The 24,526-nt window shown below is 48.7% G+C and overlaps 2 protein-coding genes across 3 annotated transcripts in view; one reads left to right on the forward strand and one right to left on the reverse strand.

The window, feature by feature from the left end:
- Window positions 1–296, forward strand: part of SART3 (spliceosome associated factor 3, U4/U6 recycling protein) — a 38,323-nt gene extending 38,027 nt beyond the window's left edge. Inside the window, exon 20 of the transcript XR_004277946.1 lies at window positions 14–296. The gene's annotated coding sequence lies outside the window, so the exon portion shown is untranslated. The remainder of the gene's footprint in view (window positions 1–13) is intronic.
- FICD (FIC domain protein adenylyltransferase) lies at window positions 263–5,969 on the reverse strand. Of its 2 annotated transcripts, none has more exons than XM_032309841.1 (3): window positions 5,855–5,969; window positions 4,034–4,385; window positions 263–3,029 (listed from the first exon to the last, which is right to left on the reverse strand). In XM_032309841.1, the coding sequence occupies exons 2-3, from the start codon at window positions 4,332–4,334 to the stop codon at window positions 1,954–1,956; spliced, it is 1,377 nt and encodes a 458-aa protein (XP_032165732.1). In that variant the 5' UTR covers window positions 4,335–4,385; window positions 5,855–5,969; the 3' UTR covers window positions 263–1,953. The 2 variants fall into 2 exon arrangements, with proteins under 2 accessions (XP_032165732.1, XP_032165733.1); XM_032309842.1 differs by lacking the exon at window positions 5,855–5,969 and adding an exon at window positions 4,859–5,841.
- Between the last annotated feature and the right edge of the window lie 18,557 nt (window positions 5,970–24,526).

Consider the following 24,526-nt stretch of genomic DNA (forward strand, 5'->3'; position numbering starts at 1 on the left):
GTGTTTTCCCCAGGAAATCAAGAACTGATGGTAAAGAGAAGCATGAAACACCATTTACGTTACTGGCATGTTAGCAGAAGACCAGTGCTTCAGGCCTGCCAGCGCAGGTAGGTCGCGTCACCCCACAGTTCTGTCTCATCTGCCGGTCGAGATGGGCGCCTCGTACCACAGTACAAATGGGGCTTGTGTTCCGAGAGGATTCCTCCTTCATACTTGTGACAGACGGGAACACTGCCTGAATAAGATGGCAGGGTCTCAGGCCTTTATATAATAAAATACTTTATTAGAGTCAGTAATCTGTTAAAATAACCTCCTTTACAACAGAGTTAAAGTGCACGATTCTCTCTATGACAAAGCATGTACTTCAGTCAGGCTTTCTCGGCGTGCTTATAAAACCAAGACGATAGGAGAGTTCAGGTTGCCGAGAGACTTTATGACAGCATTCGAGTATGAAAATACTTTTTATAAAGGTTTGAATATCCCTTGGGGCCACTTCACACAGCTTTTTCTTAATCGTTCAGAAAGCTACTCTGCATCTATTACACAAATAACTATAGAAACACCTGCCACCTCAGAAGAGTGACCTCCTTGCTGTCAGGATGTGACTTTGCATGTGTTCACCACATTCTGATGCCAACCCAGGGCACGACAGCATGCTTTGCCGCTGGGAAAGGAGCCTGTGGCCATTTGGAGTCTGAGCAGCACAGCAGCGGCCATTTCAGCACGTGGGCCAACGTGCTACTGGTAGAGAGGAGGCTTCTTCCATAGAATGAAGACTTGGAAACTTGGCCACGTTACATGGGACATTTTATCATTTTACAAGTTGCTAGAAAAATAAGGTTACTCCAAGGCAATCTCTTCAGCTTCCCCTAGGGGACGCGGGACAGTACCAGGGCTGGGGGAGGTGGGTGTGGAGTCAGTAAGTGGGGAAGACTGCGTATCAAAAGGGAACCTCCTGGCTGGGTGAAAGGTTTTTCTTGGTTTGCTAGCAGCTCCCTCTAATTCATTATTGAAAAGGCTTATTTGGTGTTGACGTGGCAGCTGTTTTCTCAGATGTTGTTCTCGAATATCTACCTACACAAGGTGTTCCACCAAAGGGTCGGTGAGGGCAGACTTGGCTACTCGTACAATACCTGGTCTGTGCTAGGATTCAGTTGCATGACAAGAGCAGAGGACTTGTAGACTAAAATGTCTGGTCTGAGTTGCTGCAAACAAAGTGCAAGAAACATTTTATACACAGAGAAAACCTAACTGGCCACTCCCCTATTCTTAATTAGAAAAACAGTCTTGATGAGGGAATGTTAACAGCCTCTGGTACTAGAGTCTGCGAACTAACTAGGTAGGACTCAAGGACCTCCTTGAAATGAGCAAGGTATCTAACTAGAAATGTTGTCAACATTAATTTTATTTCATTTCTCCAAAGTTTGTTCTACCAGTGAGAATTGGACACAAAGCCCATCTCTTTGTAGAAGCAAGCTTTCAGTCATTTCTCAAAACCGGGACCAGGTTCTCCCCAAGAGTGCTGACCTCTCAGGTCAAGTCATAGGGCACTTGGAGGAGTTTCTCCTATGGCTTCTGGACCTCCTTCCATACTTCTGGCCTCTCCCCACAAGAGTGCAAATTCTGCTCCAGAACCTGTGTTCTGGTCACACACACACAGCACTGATGCCCCCAAAGCCTCCTTTGGGCCACCAATGCAGACAGCGGACACCACACAACATTTACTAGCCCCACAGAAGAAAATAAATAATAACTTGGGCTGAATTATAAATTACCTTAGAGAGAAGGCTTAATAATTTAGGTTTCTTTTTCTGAACTGAAACATCTGGAGGTAAAGAATGTTTAAGTTCTTTTTCTGTCTCCTTTTGCTTTAGGAGACAATTGGGTTTCTAGAAGTGCTAAGGTTTCCCCTGCCTCGGGACATCCCTTGTCACCCAGGGAGGATTTCCAGGGTTAGGGCTTCACAGGCAGGGTCTCCTTAAACCCAGAGTGGTTGGGTTTGGCTTCAGGCAGTGCCACCGGGTACTCTGTTGTGGCAAAGAGCAGGGTGTCCAGAGTGGTCTCCGTACACTTGGCAATGAAGCGGATGAATGGCCTCACGTCCCCTTCATTGGCAACCTCCAGTACATGGTAGTACTCAGACCTCTGCTCCTTGCGGATGGTGATGGGTGGGTAGCCTGCCTGCATCAGTATGAGGTTCATCAGCAGGCGCGAGGTCCTTCCGTTGCCGTCGATGAAAGGGTGGATGTAAACCAGTTTATAATGGGCCAAGGCTGCAAACTCCACCGGGTGCAGATTCATGGCGTCCTCGGAGTTGAGCCATTGGATGAACTCCTGCATCTGCTTTTCCACATCTTGAGGATGGGGAGGGATGTGGTGTCCCACAAGGACCTGTGTCGTCCGAAACCTGCCAGCTTCCACTGGATCCACATAACCCAGCACCCGCCTATGGATCTCCAGCACGTCGCTGATGGTGACAGACCCGATGCGGGAGACTAGTGTTGTGTTGATGTATGTCATGGCTGCATGCATGCCAATGACTTCGTTCTGCTCCTCCAGGCTTTTCCCTGGCACAGCATAGCGGGTCTCTAGGATGTGCCTGATTTCTGAGAGGGTGAGGGTGTTGCCCTCGATCGCCACCGTATGGTAGATGTGATGGTAGTAAGTTTCCTCCATGACCCGGCGCAGCGCGGAGTTGCCCTTGGGGATGGACATGACCTTCTTCACTTTGCTGTCAATGATGCTAAAATACCTCTGGTCGATCTCCTCGACCAGCGGCAGCGTCCGGTCCCGGTTGACCAGTGCTTTTTCATGGTAGGGCGATATGGTCAACGCTCTGGTGTATAAGTAATCCGCCTGGATGATGTCCTTATCCTCTTCTGAAAAGATGCCAAACTCGTTGAGCGCATCCACGAAGTCCGGGTCCATTTTCAGGGCGTGCAGGAAGAGCTTGTGGGCCTTTTCTCGCTTGCCTTGGCGTTTCATCTCCAGGGCTTGGTTCAGAGCTGCTTTGGCTTCCAACTTAGCAGCTAGAAAAGAGCCAGAGAAGCATTGGCAGAGAGGGTTGCGGGGTGGGCAAAGAATGTTCAGGGGAGCTGTCCCCTGTGCTGGGCCTTCAGTGTGCTCGTTCCAGCCCTTCTGCTCACCGTTCCATGCTACACATCTCGATGCATTTGTGCCCCACAGCTGGTCTTTGTGTGCCCCAAAGCCATTCTCTGCCCTGGGAGATACCGCCTGGATTCCCTGGACCCCTGCCTCTGAGTGCCACAGTGAGTGGCTGTGGCTACAGCTCCTGTTAAGTGTTTCTCCCGTATTCTCCGCTCTCTGCTGTCCTGTGTCAGTCCTGGTGATCCTGGCCCTGACCCCTGGCCCCTCAGGCCTAGGCTGTTAATAGCTCCCCCCTGATGCTAGGCTCTGGAGGTTTCCCCATCTCTGGGCTGTTCTTCAAATCTTTTAACCCAGTGGTTCTCAACCAGAGGTGATTCCCTCCCCCGCCAGGGGACAGCTGGCAGTGTCTGAAGACTTGTGGGGTTGTCACAGTTGGTGGGTGTGTGTGCTACTGCCATCCAGTGGGTAGAGCCCAGAGATCATGCTCAGTATCTTGCATTGCACCCCAGAGGAGAGTGTGGAGGGAGAGAAACTGCTCTAGATCTAGCCCTCCCATCACCAGCCCTCCACCCACTGTGTGTCCGCCACACACGGGGCTGCTTTTCCTCACATCCTCAGTCTCTCTCACCCTCTGGTCGCCGCCTGGTTGTACTTGCCCTCCATGCCTTTTCCTTTGGGTCATTTTCCTGTTTACAATAGGGTCTCAGCTCAGGCATCCCCTCCAGGGAGCCCACCTGGTATGCTCCCTTATCTCCCCATCACTGCTAGTGACGCTTATTATCTTAGCCGACTGTCTGTTTGTCTAGGCTGGGAGCTCGGGGCAGTCTTGTACGCTGAGTACCCTGCACCCTGCACGTGGGACACTGCAGGCACTCCACACAGCTAACCAATTAAGAAGTGAGGAGCGGTGTCTGGTCTGCCTTACCTGGAGAGGCCTTGGTCTTGACCGCCAGCAGTGCCGGGTCCCTGGAGGTGACACTGAGCTCTGTGGATGGTCTGCTGCACTTGGTGACGGCATGCTGCACCCTGTCCAGCTTGCTCCTGAGCAGGTAGAAGCCCTTGAGCACGGTTAGACACTGCTCTTCTAAGGCTCCCAGTGGCAGCAGCAGTGCCAGCAGGGACCCCAGCACCATGCTCAGCAGCATAACCCACAGGAAGCGGCCCCAGACGGAGACCCATTTTGGTTCAGTCACTGCCATCACTGAAGCCATCGGCATGAGTGTCATCTGGACTCAGGGGTGGGCCCCCTGCACATATTCAGTGCCAAAGAACACGATCTGCAGGGAACCAAGAGTTGTAGATGAGGCAGGGGAAGTGGGTACACTCCAGATAAGTTTCTGAATTCAGTGGGGGCTTGGAGACTCCTGCACCTCCTATTTCACTATGACCAGGGGGTTGGGGCAAGGCAGGAAGTGGATATAAATGGGAAGGGGCCAGCCTGGAGGACAAGTGCCACTTTCAGGGCCCCGTGACTCTGAAAAATAATGCCATGGCACTCAACATTTACTGAGCATTTACTGTATGCCAGGCCCTGGGCCAAGCACTAAGGACCTCACACTATCTCTTGCAATCTTCAACAGGAGCTGATGGCTTTAGTCATCCCATTTCTCCACATGAGGAAACAGGCTCAGAGAGATGAAGCCCCTTGCCCAAAGTCACCCAGTGAGTAAGTGACAGCCTTAGGACTTGAATTCAGGAACCCATGGCTCTGAAGTCCCCTCCCTTCACAGGTCTCTGACCGCACACATACCCAGATTGGCCAAAGCGGTTCTGAGGTCTAGTCTTTGATACACACAGCTGTTTGGTGGCCTGATTTGCTGCCTCATGGTGGCTGTCAGTTCATGCCCACATCCTGGTATTAGCTGCAATGCTGCTCCCTTCTCTAGCCTGCCTTCCCTGACCTGTCCAGAAAGGATCTCACCGAAAGCTTGGGCAGTGCCTGCCCAAGCAGTCCAAGCACCACTCACCCCCAACATGACAGTGGGTATGTGCTTTGGGCTGGCAGTGGCAGTGGAGGGGTCAGGTTTGCAAGCACCATTATGCTAACAATAAGCATTTATTGGGCAACTATGGTATACTGAGCACTAAGCTGAGTGCTAGCCATGCATTATCTCAAACATCAATACCTTATGAAGGAAAGCTACCCCCAACTCCACTTTACAGACAAGAGAAACTAAAGCAGAGTAAGTCAATCTGTAGAAGGCCACGGGAGTAAACAGAAGCGCCATGAATGAATGGCATGCCCAGTACATCTGGGAAGAGCACCCAGGTCTTAGCCTCTATTTCCAACCAGGACCCATGCACCCCTGCTCCAGCCTGCTCCGGGCCTCCAAGACCCAAAAATGACTGATGAAGTTTGATCGCCCAGAGCTTGGAGTCTAATGAGGGAGCCTGGCTCGTTGATACACCTGAAATGGCCCGGTCTGCGCTCTAACCGGGGTACGCTGGGCATGCTGTCGGGTTTTAGAAGAGGGTATGGGTCACTGCTTCGTCCAGGTGCTCTGAGAGGCTCCCGGAGGGACGGGATCCGCGGCAGGGCTGGAGTTCTCCAGGGACCCAGGTCTGCGCGGGGGAGGCTGGAGATAAGAACGTCTCACCCCTCACTACTCTAGGAAGGGGGAAACTGAGGCCCAGACGGGCGAAGTGGCTGGACTTAGGTCCCTCTGAATTCCGCCCAGGCCTCACTTCCCCGCTGCCCCCTGCCCAGCTTGCCCCTTCCGAGCCCCTTGGGCTCGCCCCCTCCTACCGCGCGCTGCTGCCCGACCCCTGCGGCCGCCTTCCAGGCGCTCGGAGGCTCCGCAGCCACCGGCTCCCAGGCCCCGCTCCGCCGCCAGCCCTCTGGCCCCGCCCCCTGCGACTCGCAATTGGTCGGCTCGCCATCCTCGTCGCGGCGGATTGGTTTACCCGACTTGTCTCTGCTCCGCACTTCCGGGTTCTAGCCCCTGTGTCTGCTTCCCCGGGAAAGACGCGCCGTGGGTCACTCCCATTGGCTGGCTCCTGTGTTGGTCTCGTGCACTCAGCAGCCAATAGGTAGCCGTAGGGCCGGGGCTCGGCCACAGGCGGGAGTAGCGGGCGGAAAACCCGCGGGGCGGCTGTATGGGGGTTCGATAGGTTCCGCGACCGGAAACTCGCAATTTCACCTGCCGTGAAGTGCTGTTCTTCTGCTCATTGTGCGGGACCAATTTCCTGGGCCTCCGTTTCCTTAGGTGGAAAATATGGATGATCCGCACCCTTTTTGTCTGACTTCAGAGCTCCTGTTCTTAGTCTTCACCCTGTGATACCACGCTTGCCCCCTTCCCGCTCTTTCTCACCTCTCTTTCCCTTTTTCTCCCAAACGTTTTAATTTGTATCCACTCGAGAAGGACCTGGCTGGTTTATTTAGCTTCTCAGAGAGACTGGTATTTTCCCTTGAAGCAGAGAGCTGAAACCTGCATCCTTGTTCACAAATACTGGAATTCAACATCCAGGACATGCCCAGAAATGCTGAGCAGTTAGATGGTAGCCTATAGTTTCGGGAGGCAGAGAGACCCTGGCTTCAATCTAGACTTTGTCACCTAAACTCTGTGTGATCTTGGGTGTTGCTCCAAGCCTCAGTTTTTCCATTTGTAAAATGGGGACAAACAGCCAATCCCTCCTTTGGCCCCAAGTTCAAGATCTGCAGAAGGCCTGGCCTTCAAGATCTGACCTCCTCCACGACACACTTTCCCCTTGGGAACCCCTATCAGGCAGTGGTTGTAGGTGTCACACTGAAGCCACACAGCCCTGGGTTCTAATACCAGCTCTGCCACTTGGAAACAGAGTTACATTCAACAAGTGACTTGATTTCACTGGTCCCGTCTGCTTTTCTGTAAAAGGGGGACAGAGTGATGACACTCCCTCCTCATAAAGTTTAGTGTGACAGGGAAGTGATATCCTACATGTCTGGCACAAAGCAAACATTTGATAAGTATCTGCTGTTGCAGTTATTCCTAAGAAGACATAAAGTCATTGCTGTTTTGTTATTCACAGAAGAAACTGTCAGAGCTGCAGGTGGCTCCAGTCCCTGGGGAGTGACTCCGTGTCCTCTCATAGGTCTCAATCTGTTTCCAGTTTAGGCAAGTGTGCTGTGGTAAAAGACATCATGGGGGTGGGGGTGGGGGTCATTGCAAAGTGAAGGACCAAACAACTTTGGCCCTTGCTGGTTGTGCTTCCTGTTTATATCTTGTAACCATTCCCCATTCCCCCAGCTCCCAGCCCTTGGCATGGAAATTGGCATCTAGTAAATGCTCGAGAAATTTTGTTGACAAATAAGAAATACCCAAAGCAGGACAAACCATGTTGTTTTTAAGAAACAAAATCAGGATAGTGGTTATTTCTATTTCTATTTCTTCTTGTTTCTATTTTTTAAACAAAGAATCCAATATTGTTCTCTTGAAGTCTTGTGAATTTTGCTTCTGATGGCCCAAGCAATAGTGTTGTAAAAACTTTCTCCGGAAGATAGGCCTACTATGCAACCAGCTAGTTATGGAGGATGGTTGGTGGAGTAGAAAGAATTGAAGCTCAGGGGTCCAGCCGGTAGGTGTTCAGTTGCAGGGTGTATCTCTTATTAGCTGTGTGTCCTGGAGCAGGTCACTTACCCACTGAACTGGGTATCCTGGACTTGTGGAACTCTACCCCTCCCAGGCATAAGGTGATGTCATCATCTGCTTATAAAGGCACTGTCTGGGGCACTTGGGTGGCTCAGTCAGTTAAGCATCTACTTTCCGCTCGGGTCTTGATCCCAGGGTCCTGGGATCAAGCCCTGTGGCAGGCTCCCTGCTCTCCCACTCCCTCTGCCCCTCACCCCTGCTTGTGCTCGCTTGCTGTCTCTGTCTCTCAAATAAGTAAAATCTTTAAAAAAAAAAAAAAAGGTAAAGAAAAATAAAAAATTAAAAAACATAAAGGCACCATCCACCTGCCAGCGTCGCCAGCGTCGCCTCTTCAATGAGCTTAGAAAGATGGGTAGCAAACCCAGAAGCTACACAAGAACCATGGATGAGTAAAATTGCCTGGGCGTGAGACAACAGGGGGAGGTGGGGAATGTGGAGAAGGTGAGAGTACCTGCCTCATCCAAAGGGAGCAGCATCTTCTCAGCTCTAGCCTACATTTATTGTGTCCAAAAGTTGACAGATTTTCTAAATTTTCAAGATAGATGTCAGGCCTAGATTTTTAAGCAAACTCTCCAGATTTTCAAACAGTTGGTATGTCTGCCCACTGGCTACAGAGGGCTGCCAGACCGTAATCCCCGTTTTAGGCTTTTAAAATGGGCCGGAGATGGTGGCTGGTGGAACACAGGAAGGAACGTCACAGATGCCTCTTGGCAGATGATCGCACCACTGCCTGTGACCACTAGGGGGTAGTAATTTCACGGGCATCACTTCCCCCATCCAGTCTCTTTGTCAGGAGACCTCAATTTTCTTGACTGCCTTCAGCTGCATTGAATGCACAAAATACGGCCCCTGAAGCGATATTCAAAAGTTGGCTTGCTCCACCTTAAGCATTCCATGTTGGGTGGAAATGGCCTCCTCGAGGCCTACGGAGGAGTTCTCTAAAAGCTTACCTTGACACTTGACAAATGCAAAACAAAACAAAACAAAACAAACCCTTATGCATCTTTAAGAAACAGCAGTCAAGCACTTCTTGGAGGCAGAGTCGGATTCTATTGCTTAGGAAGCACAAAACTCCCCAAATGGAGGCTATATTGCCTTGAAATGGCTCCAGAATGACTCAACTTCATTTCAAAGAGAATGCACAATACTGGTCCCCCCCTTCCCCCGACACCCCCTCTTCCTCTCATCTCCCAGCCTGCTTGAATTTTTTTTTTCTCTCCTAATTTAGAGCTGCTGCCGAAGAGCAACACCCCCACCCCAGCAGCCCTTCTCCCTGACTACTGACATCTTCAGTTTGCCTACCCAGTGCGTCAGGCCCAGTGCCTGGGGCATCCCCAAGAGGCAGGGTTTGGGGGAACACCCCGTAGGTGTCCTTGGGCCCATGGCTCCTGCTCTGGATTCAGGATGATCTCAGATATGGCAAGTGTTGCTTTCAGAGCCAATCACTTGGGGAAGTGATGTTTCTTACTTTCAATAAATTAAACATAACTCTTTTCTTGTTACATAGCCAAAATAACCAACTACTTTATTTCCCTTTTTTAAAAAAATTGAAGTGTAGTTGACATACAATATCATATTAGTTTTGGGTATATGACATAGTGATGCGACAATTCTGTACCTCGCTCAGTGCTCACCACGAAGAGTGCAGTTACTGTCCATTACCTTACAAGGTTTTTACAACCACTTTATTTCCTAAAAGCAAAATGGGATCACAGATAGAGTAGAAGCAAAATGGAGTCACAAACAATAATAAGAAAAAAATTCTCATGGGCAGTTGTACTAGATATTTTTTATGCATGTCTACTTTTAAATTATGAAGTATTTCAGACATCCAGAAGGCATAAATAATAAAATGGGTACCTGTGTGCCAAGTCTCCAGTTTAAGAAATACCATGTTGGGGCACCTGGGTGGCTCAGATGGTTAAGCCACTGCCTTCGGCTCAGGTCATGATCCCAGGGTCCTGGGATCAAGTCCCTCACTGGGCTCCCTGCTCAGTGGGGAGCTTGCTTCTCCCTCTCCCTCTCTCTCTCCCCCTGCTTGTGCTCTCTCTGCCTCTCTCTCTGTCTCAAATGAATAAATAAATCTTTAAAAAGGAAAAAAAGGACTAGAAGTTATCCAAATACCTATCAACAGGTAATGGGAAATCGTAAGTGGAGTACAACACAACAATTGACAATTGCTGAGCTCAAACTAACTGTATCAACATTAATATAAATCTCTACAATATAATGCTAAACCAAAAAAAATGCAGGAGTATACACAATGTATATATAACATGTAAAAGCATGCAGAATATTGCTATATATTAGTTAAGAGTATATACATATGGTTAAAAACAAGAGGCCATATATGGATATAATGAGCAACAAATTCAAGACGGTGATTGTCTCTGGGAGGGAAGGAAGGGGAAGTGACACGGGAGAGGATGCCCAGGGCTTCAGAGCATTGGTAATATGATCTATTTCTTTCTTTCTTTCTTTTTTTTTTTTTTAAGACTTACTTATTTACTTATTTTAGAGACAGAGAGAGAGCACGAGTGGGAGGGGCAGAGGGAGAAGGAGAGAGAATCTCAAGCAGACTCCGTGGTAACTGTGGAGCTCCATCCCACGACCCCAAGATCCTAACCTAAGCCAAATCAGGTCCTTTTCTGTTATAAACACATGGCAGTGAAATTCTTGTTTGATTTTTTGGGCATGTGTGTGGAAGTTTTTCTAAGGCAGAGTTTCTCAAAGAATGAATCACCTAGGGAGATTTAAAAAAAAATCCATACCTGGGCCTGCTCTAGACCAATAAAGTCCTCCAACCTTTGTGACCCTCCTATATCTTGACTGTAAGTGGAAATAATTGTACCTGTCCCTCTATCTCATTATTGGTAGTGGTAACAACCACTTATTAGGCACTTACTGTGTACTAAGTAATTGATGTGCATTGTTTTACTGGATTTTTGTAACAATACCATGAAGTAGAGATCATTAAACCCACTTTACAGAAGGGGAAACCAAGGCTCAGTGAAGTTCAGTAATTACCCTGAGACACAGCAAGCAAGTGGCAGAGCCAGGGTTCACAACCAGTATTCCTAACTCGAAACTTACAGTTTTAACCAGTATCAGACCCTATGATTTCAGGGCTGGTGGGCTAGCTCTTCAATTTTACATATGGAGAAACTGAAGTGGTTAGAGGGCAAGGGCAGAGCCTGGACACAAATCCAAGTCTGCAGACTCACAGTTCACCAACACATCACTTTCTTTTGTCAAAGGGTGGGGAAGGGTATGAGGAGCAAGGCCGGGAAAATCTTTTTTTTTTTTTTTCTTAATTTATTTGTCAGAGAGAGAGAGCACAAGCAGGGGGAGCGGCAGCCAGAGGGAGAAGCAGACTCCCCCTGAGCAAGGATCCTGATGTGGGGCTTGATCCCAGGAACCTGGGATCATGGGCCAAGCTGAACTGAACCACCCAGGTGTCCCAAGGAGGGAAAATCTTTTCTTCTCAAGACCATCTTCTCAACCATCTTTTCTTCTCAAGACAATTTCTGGCCATCCTAGGGGCCGCTGGACCTACTCTGAATCAGTTATCCACTGCTGTGTCACAAATGGTGCCCCAAATTAGCAGCCTAACACAACAACACAAGTGTATTTTAGTTTATGTACTTTGTGTGTGACAAGAGTCCAGGAGCAGCTTAGTTGGACGGTTTGGGCTCAGGATCCATCTTAAGACTGTATCACCATTTTGGCTGGGGCTGCAGTCACCTGAAGGTTTGACTGGGCTGATGAGCCCTTTCCAAGGTGCCTTGCTTAGGCAGCTGGTAGGTTGGTGCTGGCTGCTGGGCAGGGGCTTCAGTTTTTCTCCACGTGGGTAACTCCATTAGGGCTGTCTGGGTGCCCTCTGAACATGGCGGCTTCCCCCTGAGTGAGTGATCTGAGAGCATGATGTCCTCTACGACATAGCTTTGGAAGTCACATAGTGTCTGAACTGTCTGGTCATGACACACAGCAACCTAGGTACACTGTGGAAGGGGACTGCCTCCTGTTCAGCCAGGTGAAGGTGAGGATCATTAGGGGCCATCTTGGAGGCCACCTCTCCAGTGCCCACTGTGCCTGCCCCTCATCAATCCCAGTGGTTCCATCTGACAGCCCAACAGCCTGGACTTCAGGCCCCTTTGGCCCAGTCTTGGTGGGGTGGGGGGGAACGGGAAGCTTCTGCATCTGTGAGACTCGCCTGCCACAACGCTGGGTTCCCGGTTGACAAATGCCTTTCCCCCAGATGTTTCCATGAGAGCTTTCCAGCTACGTTTCTCTCATTGGCCGGAGAAGCTGCCTCCTCCTACCTAAAAATATGGCCGGGCCGACAATTGAAGACTGGCTCAGGTGCTCAGGATGCCATTTTAGTCACAGCCTCTGTAAGATGTGCCTAATACCCTCTCCTCTTCCTGCATGGTGATAGTGACTCAGGGTGGCCACTAGGCCAGCCTGGAGTGTGGACCCACAGGACCCCCTGTCTGCCTCCCTCCTGATTTCCCTACTTAATGGGATTACGGGCTGTCCCACCCATCAGCAGGGCAGCCAGCGCCTGGGAGCTACTGGACAGATGGGCGGCAGCCACCCTGGGTCCAGATTACAGTCCCTTTGGACACGCCCCAGAAGCTCTCTGGTGGAAGCTTTCTGTTGCCATAGTAACACGGAGACAAAGAAATTAGCAAGGGTGTCTGGCTAGGCAAGGAAGCCAACCCTTTACTATGCATTCCCCTCCTCTAACTAGATAAGAATTCCGAGTGGGCTCCGCAGGGACATCAAAGAGTCTTCCTGGCATCGGGGAAATGCTCTTTAATGAATTGTGAAAAGAGCGTTGCCCTGATGGTGCTGGCTTTGGCATTCCTAGAGGAACCAGAGGAGGAAGTTTAGAGCCAATGCAGTAGGCAGAGAGGCAGGCAGAGAGAGAGAGGAGGAAGCAGGCTCCCCGCTGAGCAGAGAGCCTGATGTGGGACTCAATCCCAGGACCCTGAGATCATGACCCGAGCGGCTTAACCCACTGAGCCTTGCTCCTCCTTAAGGTCCTCCACAGTCTTTCTGACAAAGGCCAAGGCCACCAGCGCTTGCCCTTTCTGTTCCATCTGGAGCCTTCCCTGCTACTCCGAGACTGTAGTGGGGCAAGAGGCCCCTTCGGAGCACGGCTGGCCAGGTGTCCTGCCTGCACTGAGTTGGACATGCTTCCCCACGACTCCCTTTTACAGAGGCCGGGGTGGGACAGTTCTCATCACAATTGGCAAGTGCTTCCTAGGTGCCCGGCACTGTCCTGCCAGTGTCACACGTGTTAGGACTAGACAGGGACTAGTCTGTCATTGTGACAGACCTTTCTTTCCCCTCCTTTTCTTTTTGTGGGATTCACTTAAAAACCACCTCTTTGTGCACCTGCTTTGCCGAAGCTACATTGTTTTCTGTCTTGCGGCCCTAACAATGCAGGTAGAAATCATCTCACTTTTTGCCTTGTGCTGGTCTCGGTATTTGACTTGTTTATTTCATCAGCATTATTATTGCATTAAAATGCACATACCGTAAGATTTACCATCTTAACTATTTTGAATTGTGCAACTCAGTGGTATTAAACACATTCACATTGTTGTCTAACCAACGCCACCATCCATTTCCAGGACTCTGTTCATCAGCCCAAACTGAAACTCCAGCGTCCCAGTCCTCCTCCCCCAGCGGGGGGCTCCCTTTTCCTTTCCGACTCTCAGATTCGGACTACTCCAGGTGGAACCCTATGGTGTTTGTCTCTTTGAGAAGGCTTAGCCTAGTGTCCTTAGGGGTCATCCCCATGATAGCACGGGTCAGAGTTTCCTACCTTTTTGAGGCCAAATACCATTTCCTAGGGTCCACTTTGAACATGTCCTTGGGTACAGCTGAGATGCTAGTCTGCTATTATTTCTTTTTTAATTTAAAAATTATATTTCTTTGTTTTTTAGAGCAGCTTGAAGTTCACAGCAAAATTGAGAGGAACCTACAGAGATTTCCCTTCTATGCCCTGTTCCCCCCCCCCCCCCCCAGGCACAACCTCCCCCTTTACCAGCACCCCCACCAGAGTAGAAGTCTTGTTGTAATTGATGGACCTAAACGGACACATCATCACCACCCAGAGTCCATAGTTTCCATCTGGGTTCTCTCTCCGTGTTGTGCGTTCTGTGGGTCTGGACAGATGCTTAAGGACAGGCGTCCAGCATCATGCAGAGTATTTTCACTGCCTTAAATATCCTCTGCGCTCTGCCTGTTCATCCGTCCCATGCCTCCCACCCCTCCCCCACCCCCACTTCCCCATCCACCAACCCAGGACAACCTGATCTCTTTATTGTCTTAGAAGTTTTTTCTTTTTGAATGTCATATGTTGGGACCCTACAGTATGTTGCCTTTTCAGATCTGCTTCTTTTACTCCATCCTATGCACTGATGGTTCTTCCATGTCTTTTGTGGCTTGATAGCTCATTGCTTTTTAGCCCTGAATATTTCCATGTGTGGATGCACCCCCATTTATTTATCTTGGTTGCTTCCAGGTTTGGGCAGTTATGAATAAACCTGCTGTAAACATCTGTGCGCCGGTATTTGTGTGGACAGAAGTGTTCAACTCCTGCAGGTAAATACCAGGGACAGCGATTGCCGATTCCTATGTTGAAAGGATGTTTTATGTTCTAAGAAACCGCCAAACCGCCTCCCAAAGCGGCTGTCCCATTTTGCACTCCCAGCACCACTGAGCAAGAGCCCCTGTTGCCTCACTTCCTTGGCAGCATTTGGTGTTGTCTGTGTTCTGGATTTTGGCCGTTCTCCTAGATCTGTGGTGGTGTCTTGTTTTAATTTGCATTTCCCTGATGACCTGTGACACGGAGCACGATATGATTTTCCCATTGACTAGTGTCTGGGGAGATTAATTGGAAAATATTGTGAAAGCAGAAAAACAGAAGGTTTTATATCCTAGAATACTTTCTCTTTTATATTAGTGTCCCGGCACAGGTGTTCTGTGTGTTCATTTGTATTCTGTACATTAATTTTCTAATATTAATATTGGGTTAATTAATATTAGGTCAATTGAGTAACCTAAGTAATTAATTAATATTGGGTTAATTAATCAATGAGGGTTTAATTGATTCAAGTCTCCTCTCATCTTTCCTGTACAGATCAGATGATTGTCTCTTTTGGCTTACTTCAGTGTAATGAGAATTTAAAGACACTTGTGGAGCAGATTATAGGACCCTTCCTGATTTTAATGGTGGCACCCACCTGATGTTTTATAGTGCCTACCTCGATAACTAATTCTTTATCAGTTCCTATTTAGAGATTTTATTTATTTGACAGAGAGAGAATGAGCCCAAGCAAGGAAAGCAGCAGAGGCAGACGGAGAAGCAGACTCCCGGCTGAGCAGGGAGCCGGACACAGGGCTCAGTCCCAGGACCTGAGCTGAAGGCAGATGCTCAACCGACTGAGCCACCCAGACGCCCTATCAGTTCCTATTGAGGAAGTTGATTTTCTCAGGGCTTTCCCAAGCACTTCATGTTTCATAGACACAACTTTTTTTCCCCTCCTATTCTATCCTATCCACTTTGTACCTAAGATATGTAATTATAATGGCGTCTACAACAGACATAAACAGGTTTGGGAGTAAATGGCTACTTTTGGTAAGTGCGCCGTTCACTGGTGGCTTCTGGCGGCATACTGTTCTCCGGTGGTGGGTGTGTCGTGGACAATCTAATTGAATGATCTGACTGGACAGATGGAAACTGAGCAAAATCCTGCCAACTCTCTGGCCAGTACTTGTCAAAAGTGTCCTGATCTCAAGAGCCAAAGAAAGACCGAGGAACTATGACAGACTGGAAGACACTGAGGAAATGTTGGGATACCTAAATAGTTCCTGATTCTGAATTGTTTCCTTTTATGATAAAGGACTTTATTGGAATAACTGGTGAAATTTAATTGGGGTCTGAGGATTAATTGATGATGATACATCGATGTTTATTGCTTGATTTTTTTAAGATTTTATTTATTTATTTGAGAAAGAGCAAGAGAGAGCATGAGCAGGGTGAAGGGTAGAGGGAGAAGCAGATGCCCTGCTGAGCAGGGAGCCCGATGCGGAACTCGATTCCAGGACTCTGGGATCATGACCTGAGCCAAAGACGGACGCTTAACCAATTGAGCTACCCAGGTGCCCCCATTGCTTGATTTTGTTGGTTGTCTTACGATTCTGTAGAATTACATGCTGCAGGCCCCTGCTTCCCAGCTCAGAGTGTCTCCCTGAATCAGGGAGGAGCAAAAGGAGCACGCCTGGACCATCCATTTCACTTCAAGAAAGATCTTTTGAACCCCAGTGATGTGCAGGGTGATGCAAGTAGTAAAAAAATCCATGAGGGAGTTCAGGGACTCCCCAGAACACACCGAGAGCCATCCAGCCAGAGACTGCTTCACTTTCTTTTCACCTGGAAGGTTCTTTCCCATATCTGTGCTTCCCGTAGCAAAGTCCTGCTCACCTCAGAGCATCTCCTTTCTTGGGGGAACTTACTCAAGTCCTGACCCCATTTGTGGTCTCTCCTTGGGTGTCAGTCCCTCTTGTACTGAATTATTTGTCTGCTGTAGCCCTGGCAGCCTGTGGACTCATGAGGGCAGCCCTTGTCTGCAGCGGTGACAACACACAGCTCGAGCCCCCAAATAGTTCCAGCACGAATGGAACGTTCTTGTAAGCATCAAGAGCTCACCTTGTTTCAGGGCTGATTAGATTTTACTGAACCTTGCTGCTTCCATTTATAAACGTCTTCCCGTGGCTCCCCCTCACTGTGCTAAGTGTGTCTCTCGGGCTGTGGACCTCTGCTCACCCCATCCTGGAGTTCTGAAAATGGGGAGTTAACAGGGGACAAATGAGTGGTTTCAGGGCTCCAGGAGAGAACAAAAGTATGGTTTATGGACAGGGTCGCTGGTTCTGTTGCCATATCACCTCCAGGTGCCACACAGAAGTTAATTGTTCAACATTTCACTTTGTATGGCTGAGTCTAATTACTCGGGGAATGGAGTGTTAAATCTCACATGTTGGTCCTTATGGCTTTCAAACAGGGAGGGAGTTAAGAGGCTCAGTCACAATGGAAATGGAGGACAAATGAGTTTCCAGTGCGATGGGAAGGCATGGAGGGGCCCTTAGAAGTAGTAGAGAGAGCCTCTTGACAATGATGCCTAATATTTTCTGTGCCTCCTGAAGAAGTAGCTGGAGGCCCCAATTATAGCATAACAATAATTGCATTTGGACAGGGATGATCTTATAAACTGTCGGCATGCACTTCTTCCCTGGATTGTCCTAGTAAGCCTGCAGAGTGTGTGTGTGCATGTGTGTGCGTGCGTGTGTGCATTTTCTGTGTGTGCCATGCAGGTGTTGTTTTCATTTTTACAGTAGAGGAAACAGGACCAGGAGGTTACACGGTCTTCTCAGGGTCCCACAGGATTCGCCTCCTGATTTCGAGACCAACTGATCATTCATTTGCTTTTTCTGTGATGGGTGGGTGGCTCAGGGTACATCCTTTGGAAGTGACAAAAGGCAGTGTCATGCAGTGGTTTAAAGTAGGGGTTGGCAGACTATGGCTTGTGCGCCCAATGTGGCCCGCTGCCTGTTTTTTGTAAATAAAATTTTATTGGAACACAGCTGTACCCACTCATTTATGTATCATCATGGCTGTTTTAGTCTACACTGGCAGATTTGGGTGGCTGCAGCAGCAGCTTTATGGCCCACAAAGTCTAAAATATTTACTCCTGGGCCCTTCATAGCACAAGGTTTCTGACTCCTGAGCAGATGTGCGACCTTGGGCAAGTTACTTAGTTCTCCTTGGCTCTGGCTTTCCATCTGCAAAATGGGAATGATCACAATGGTTGTCACATGGTTTTTGGAGGAGTGAATGAGCTCTTGGCCGGTGACACCTGTGAGATGTTCTTGCTCCTTGGGCTTGCGGTTGGAGATGAAGATGTTCTGAGTTGCTTTCCTGGTGGTGGGGGAGGCTGGGAGGTTTGCATGTTGGTCACAGACACTATCGCACTTGAGATCAGCCCTGTTGGGGCTGAGCAAGTAGCTGTGGGTTGTCAGAGGGTCTTCCCTCCCTGTAGTGGGTCCCTGGTTGTTTCCACAGGCCCCTGAGCTAGGCTATTGTGTGAATGGGGGCGGTCCTGGCTCCCAAATGAAGGAAGGGTATAAAATAGGCTGCCCTGGATCCTCCTTAACCCTAAACGATGGGCAAGAGCCATGGCATAACCCCTTGGCGGGATTTCTGTAGAGGGGATATAAGTCATGTGCACAGTGATTTGGGGAGCTGGTGGTAGGGAGCCAAGTGGTGGGATGAAATGGGCCACCTGGTGTATCTCCTTAGCTCCGAGTAGTGGTTAAAACACAGGCTCTGAAGATGGACCTGGGTTCAAATCTGAACTCCACTGTGTCCCATGTGACCTTGGGCAAATGACTCCACCTCCCTGAGCCTCAGTTTCCCTGGCTATAAAATGAGACTAACGATAAAACCTGTATCACGGTCCTATAGGAGAAGGAACCCCATCATGCTTTTAGCCCACCTGTGAAACTACCTGTTTTATGATTTATTTAATGCTTTTCTTAGAAAATCTTTTTTGTTTCTTAAAGATTTTATTTACTTGAGAGAGAGAGGGAAAGAGAGAGAGCATGCACCTGAGCAGGGGAAGGGACAGAGGTCGAGGGAGAAGCAGACTCCCCACTGAGTAGAGAACCTGGCATGGAGCTCGATCCCAGGACCCTGGGATCATGCCCTGAGCTGAAGGCAGACGCTAACTGATGGGAGCCACCCAGGCACCCCATTTAATGCCTTTCTTCGAATCAACTTTTAAACCTAGAACTTCATCCTAAGGCAGTAACGTTGGTGACCTCATAGAGTGCGAAGTGTCTATTTCCTAACACACATCCCTGCTGTATTTTAAAGATGTGCCCCACCAGAAACCAAACTTCACACGGCCAGGCATTTGTATGTGTCTCGTTTGCTGATCCATTTCCCGCACAGTGCCCGACACATAATAGGTGCTTAATAAATTCTTGTTGAAGGAATGACTAGATGAACTTCAGTCATTCTCCACACTTTGGGAAACACTGAGATAAAGCACAGAAGGCGGTTTGTTTGGCTCCTGGCCCAAGGCAAGCGTTTAATAAATGTTTGCTGTTAGGATTGTTAGCTCGAGCAGTCAGGGTAACGTGGAGCTCCCCAGGTTGGAAGACCACCCATCGTCAGCTGCTGGCAGCAGGCATCTTCCCCCTTTTCTGGTTCCACGGCAGGGGGGACCCAAACCCCGTGAGCCTGGACTGTCTTTTGGCTCCTTGTAAGCTCTCAGACCAGATTGCAGCCAGGCCCAGGTGAACCTTGACAAGTGTGGAGAGGCTGTAGGGTCTAGAGAGAGACGTTCACGGTACATGGGGGTTCAGGGTGTGCAATGCCCACATCGGTCCTTAGCCATTATTTATTATTGCCACAGCATTTTCATGAAGGAGATGGCAGGCATCAGGGCCCATAGCTGCTTCCAGATGTCCACCATAAACACTCCCCTCTTGCTGAGTTCCCAGGAACATAAAACCCGCTGTCAATGGACTTGCCCAGAGCCTGTCTTTGCTGCGTTTTTGTTCTTGTTTAGTTATTACATTAAGTCTCCTGTGATTACAGAGCTGACAGCTGGTAAGGATTTGCATATGGCATGAAATTAAGTTAGTTCATTTTAATGTCTAAACTGAGCAGGGCACGAATTTGTCTGGTGAAAACCCTGCCTTCCTTATCTTTGTTTGCACATCTGCTTTTGGCACTAGTACTGTCCTGAAGTTTGATTTCTCCCCACTCCAGCCAGAGAAGGCTGGGGGATTGGCTCCCCCTTCCAGAACTGCAGCAGCGATTATGCACTCGGGGTTTAGAATGTTCTCTTTTAGATTTAGGCACAAATTAGGACTCAAGGGCAGCTGAGGAGAGACCAGTGTTCTAGCCTCTGGCTTTATGGACTTTTTTTGTTTTTGTTTTTGTTTTTTGGGTTTTTTTTTTTTTTTTTTTTTTTGCTGTTTCACCTTGGACAAGTCGCTTTCCCTCTCTGAGCCTCAATTTCCCCACGTGCCAAATGAGGGACTAGAGAAGTGTTCATCTCTGGGGATGCTTTTGATATTTGGAGTGGGACTGTTTTTCATTATGTGGGACTGGGCAAGGCATGGTTTAGCCTCCATTGTCCCACACCTGCCAGTCACTGGAGCTGGTAGAGACCTCCACACATGTCTGAATCTATCTGTAGTGAACACAGTCAGTGCCCTGCCCCTGGGCCCGGACCCCTTTACTGTGCTCACATGCACTGTTTCCCCCACAACCCACACCTGCATCTCTGCGCTGGAGCTTCGTTCTCAGACTGCCAGAATCCATTCTGCTGGGACCTGGCAATGACCGAGAGGCGAGGAGGGGGGACACACCCCTACACACGCCGAGCTGAACAGAGCCCCAAACCATTATTTGGATAAACAGAACACATCTGCAGGCTGGATCTTGCCAGAAGCTGCTGGTTTGAGACCTGCAGTTGTAACACTACTGATGGCGAGGCTAGCCAATGTTCTCATAATGCTTTGCATATGTGAGGGACTGTTGTTAAGTGTTTTATGTGCACTAACTCATTGAATCCTCAAGATCACCCTCTAAGGGTGACCCTAACCTCTCTACTTTGAAGCTGGGGAAATAGAGGCACAGAGAAGTGACTTATTTGCCTCAGGTCCCACAGCTAGTGGGTGTGGAGTCAAGATCCACATCCTGGTAATCTGGCTCCAGAACCCGCACTCTGACGCCTCCTCTATGCTGTACTTATTCTGTATATGGGATGGCCCTATTTTTGTTTAAATACATGCATACAGTCTGGCTGGAGATATGTTGACTGCTTATTTTATCTTTGGGTAATCTTTAAAAAAAATCTGCCTTGAGGACACCTGGGTGGCTCAGTCTTTAAGTGCCTACCTTCAGCTCAGGTCATGATCCCAGGGTCCTGGGTCAAGCTCCTCATTGGGGGGGGGGGGGTCCCTGCTCAGTGGGGAGCTTGCTTCTCCCTGTCCCACTCTCCCTGCTTGTGTTTCCTCTCTCACTGTGTCTCTTTCTGCCAAATAAATAAATAAATAAAATCTTTTAAAAAATCTGTCTCAAAACATTTTTTTCACTGTACACTGAGGGAAAAAAAAATATATGTGTGTGTGTGTGTGTGTGTGTGTGTGTGTAGAAGTTGTGTAACAATAAAATAGTAAAGGCCAAAGAAAGCCAGAGGGCCTCATTCTCTTCCCTCTCCTGCTGTCACACCCACCTCCACTGACAGCTGTCCCCAGAGCTGCCCAGCTGTTCCCTTCAGGGTCTCCTTGGAGGTGTGAGTCTCTGTTTGAGCTCTGGGCTCTGCCTGGCTCCGACCACATCAGGACCCAAGACCCAGAGGAGAGGAACAGCCTTGATGTTAGGGCCTGTGTCTTCAAGGGAACCTGGTCGTGGGTTGGGTTTCCTTGAAGAAGACCTTCTGAGAGAAGGACTTACATGTCCCAAGGGAGATGAATAAGGGGAAGGGGGAGACAGGACAGGGAAAGGGAGGAAACCAAACAAGGCATGATTTTGGCAAAGTCCTGTGGAGGGAATTCTCAGCCTGTTCCTGCAGAGGGGTGCCCTGGAGAGTGAGTCACATCCCAGAACTAGCCCATGCCTGGGGAAGGAGTGGGGCTTTTGGACATAGGCAACTGATGGCCATCAGGCAAGGGCTGCCTGGGAGAAAAGCTCAGGAGCTTCTGGTCCCCTACAAGTGCCAGCAGAGAGCCCCTAGCAGCCAGGGGCGGTGCTCCAAGAAGAGTCTCCAGGACTGGCTGGTCGAGGTGAATGCACCCAGAGGCTAGAGTGGATGGTGGGGCTCCCAGAAAAGGAGTAAAGGGATCTGAGTGGATTTGGCCCAAGCACCATATTGTCTAGGCTAGACAGGATGCTGCGATCTGTCTGGAAGAGTGATTGACTTGGTGTTCTCCTCTCACTGTTGACCTTGGGCAATTCCCTCAACCTCTCTGAGTCCCAGGCTTCTCATCTGAAAAATGGAGGCAGTCGTCTGTCCCCCGTCACTCTCCCCATCGCCAGGGCTTCGTAAATAAAATACCGCACAAAGGTAAAGTGTTCACTGTTCTCTTGGTTGGGGATTTATTTATGTCATACCTTTGTTCTGAATTTTAAATGGAATGGGATGATGTATTGTATTAGTCAGGTAGGCTGTCGTAACAAAATACCAAAGACTGAGTGACTTAAACAACAAAAATGTATTTGTCACAGTTTCAGAGATTTCAAGTCCAAGATCAAGGTGTCAACAGGGTTGTTTCTGGTGAAGTCTCTCTGCTTGGTTTGCAGATGGCTCATTCCTCAGTGCTTGTGTGTATGGGGGAGGGGGTGGAGAGAGAGAGGAAGAGAAGGAGAGAGGGAGAAGAAAAGAAGGGAGAGAGAGAGAGGGAGGGGCGAGGGAAGGAGGAGAGAGAGGACAAGCAAGAGATCTCTGGTGTTTCTTCTTCCTCTTATAAGGACACCAGCCCTGTTGGATCAGGGCTCCCATGCCATGACCTCATTTAACCTTAATTACTGCCTTAAAGGCTCCATTTCCAAATGCAGTCACTTTGGGGGTTAAGGCTTTGATATACCAATTTGCGGGGTCCATGGGATGACACATTCAGTCCATACCATACGAGCGGAAAGCTTGCATGGTGTGGAAGCAGATGCTGTAAATGTCCATGTCTCTCCCCCCTCCCCATTGTCCTTCCTTCTAACCAGTGCTACATTCCCGGTAGTGTCCTGGGCTGGGGAACAGAGTGGTAAACAAGACAGACACAGTTCCTGCCTTCATGTCCTCTGAAAATACCTGGCCTCTCACCTATGGTGAAGCAAAATCAGTAGTTCAGGGTTGGGCCCAGGATCCTTAGAAGGCACTGTTTGCAATCAAAGCCGACACACCCTGGCTTACCAGTCGGGAGTGCCTCATGGCTATTGGTCGGGGGAGTGCCCATAATATGTTTAAAATTAAAAAAAAAAAAAAAAAAGTAGTTAACTTTGAAAATATGATTTTGCTTAAAAATGGCTATTTCCAGCTTCTCTTAAAATAATTAGCAGCTGGAAGCCCTGGGCCAGCATTCTTATGAGGCCTTGGTTGGCTTGAGCCGCAGGCCTGCAGCCCTTGGGGAAGCACTGGGGAGTGGTTTCCGGTTCACTCCATTCCCCTGCCTGGTCTGGCTCAGTAATTATCCTGCCTGTCCTATAGGTATTAAGATTTGCAATGGCTGGTTTAAATAAATATGACTAACTGAAGAGCCTGACTTTGGGCCTTACTTTTCCCGTATGGAGAATGGGATCAGTTGAATTGTGTTTTCTGCTCTTTCTTCCTTGGGCTCAAGATCACAGAATGTGGGGTGCAGTTTGGGTGGAGAGTGTTTGGGAATTGGGTATCATTACTGTGGTAGGCTTGGTTGCCCCTTTCCCCCTCACCACCCTCTCTCCCTCTTCAATTTGAATTTATTGAGCATCTGCTATGTGCTAGGGTACATTGGTGACCAAAACTAGATGCAGTCCTTATCCTTGGGATGTTTATAATCCTGTTCCTATTTCAATCATCTGCCTTGCAAGCCTGAACTTCAGTATGGAGGTGACTTTTTTCATGGTTAGGACAACCCCCGCTGCTCTAGGCTGATCTGGGATGTTTGTTCCCTGCCAAACGCTTTGTTACAACTTCCATCATTCCGATTTTAATTGTTCCCTCGGCCACGGCAAAGATCGCCACTGGTAGAATCAGCTCTTTCCAGTAATGGAAATCCTTTCAAAATGATGTGTACAGCTAGGATGTCTTTAAGTAATTTATATAAAGAGTGAACAAACCCTTGTATGTTTTTATAAGGTAGGGAGAGGTTTATGTTCTGTTAAGTTTGATGTATTGTGATAAATTATGCTTTGGTCTGAAGTCTATGTAGAAAAGCACAGCATTTCTCTGAGTTCTGGGAAATATACTGTAAATAAAGTTGTGGTTTATTTCTTGGCTGGGCATTTTCTCTAATAATGTAAAGAGACGTCAACACCCATTTCTTAAGGGCAAAATATGAGATTCTCTCTTCTTCTACAGTGATAGAGTGACTAGAGCTTGCTGTGTTCTTTTTTTTTTTTTAAGATTTTTATTTATTTATTTGACAGAGAGGGAGAGAGAGAGAGAGAGAGAACAGAAGCAGGGGGAATGACAGACAGAGGGAGAAGCAGGTTCCCCACTGAGCAAGGGAACCTGACATGGGGCTCGATCCCAGGGCCCTGGTATCATGACCTGAGCCGAAGGCAGACAGTTAACCAATTGAGCCACCCAGGTGCCCACTTGCTGTGTTCTTTAGACTCTTAAAGGAAGGGGGGCTTGAGCTAGAGCCTGTTTCCCACTCCGGTTGCAGTCCTCATGTTTCCAGCTGGCCCAGGTCAGTTCGGGCGAATTAGGGGAGTCCGTGCCATCTAACCCTGGGCTCTTCCCACTTCTTCCCCTTGGGTGTCATTCCATTCCCAAAGATGTGTCTGCTCTGCATTCAGCCTGCTGTAGGCAGATCTTTCTGTGGAAGTGGAGAGGCCAGTCATGGTCCTGTTCCTGGCCTCAGTTTCCCCATCTATAGTAACCCAGTGATAATCCACAACCGGTTTACTTGTATCATTCCACCAGCCAGCCTAGCTAGAATTCCTTCCCTGGGTTTATTTATTTGTTAGATTCATCTTGGAGACAGAAAACAAGGGGAGAATG

The sequence above is a fragment of the Mustela erminea genome, chromosome 13 (genome assembly GCF_009829155.1).
Source record: "Mustela erminea isolate mMusErm1 chromosome 13, mMusErm1.Pri, whole genome shotgun sequence".
Taxonomy (NCBI): domain Eukaryota; kingdom Metazoa; phylum Chordata; class Mammalia; order Carnivora; family Mustelidae; genus Mustela; species Mustela erminea.

Coding starts and splice junctions, on each gene's coding strand:
- FICD (XM_032309841.1), bottom strand. CDS start 4,334: ATGACACTCATGCCGATGGCTTCAGTGATGGCAGTGACTGAACCAAAA. Junction 3,030..4,033: donor CAAGACCAAGGCCTCTCCAG/GTAAGGCAGACC, acceptor GCTCTTTTCTAG/CTGCTAAGTTGGAAGCCAAA.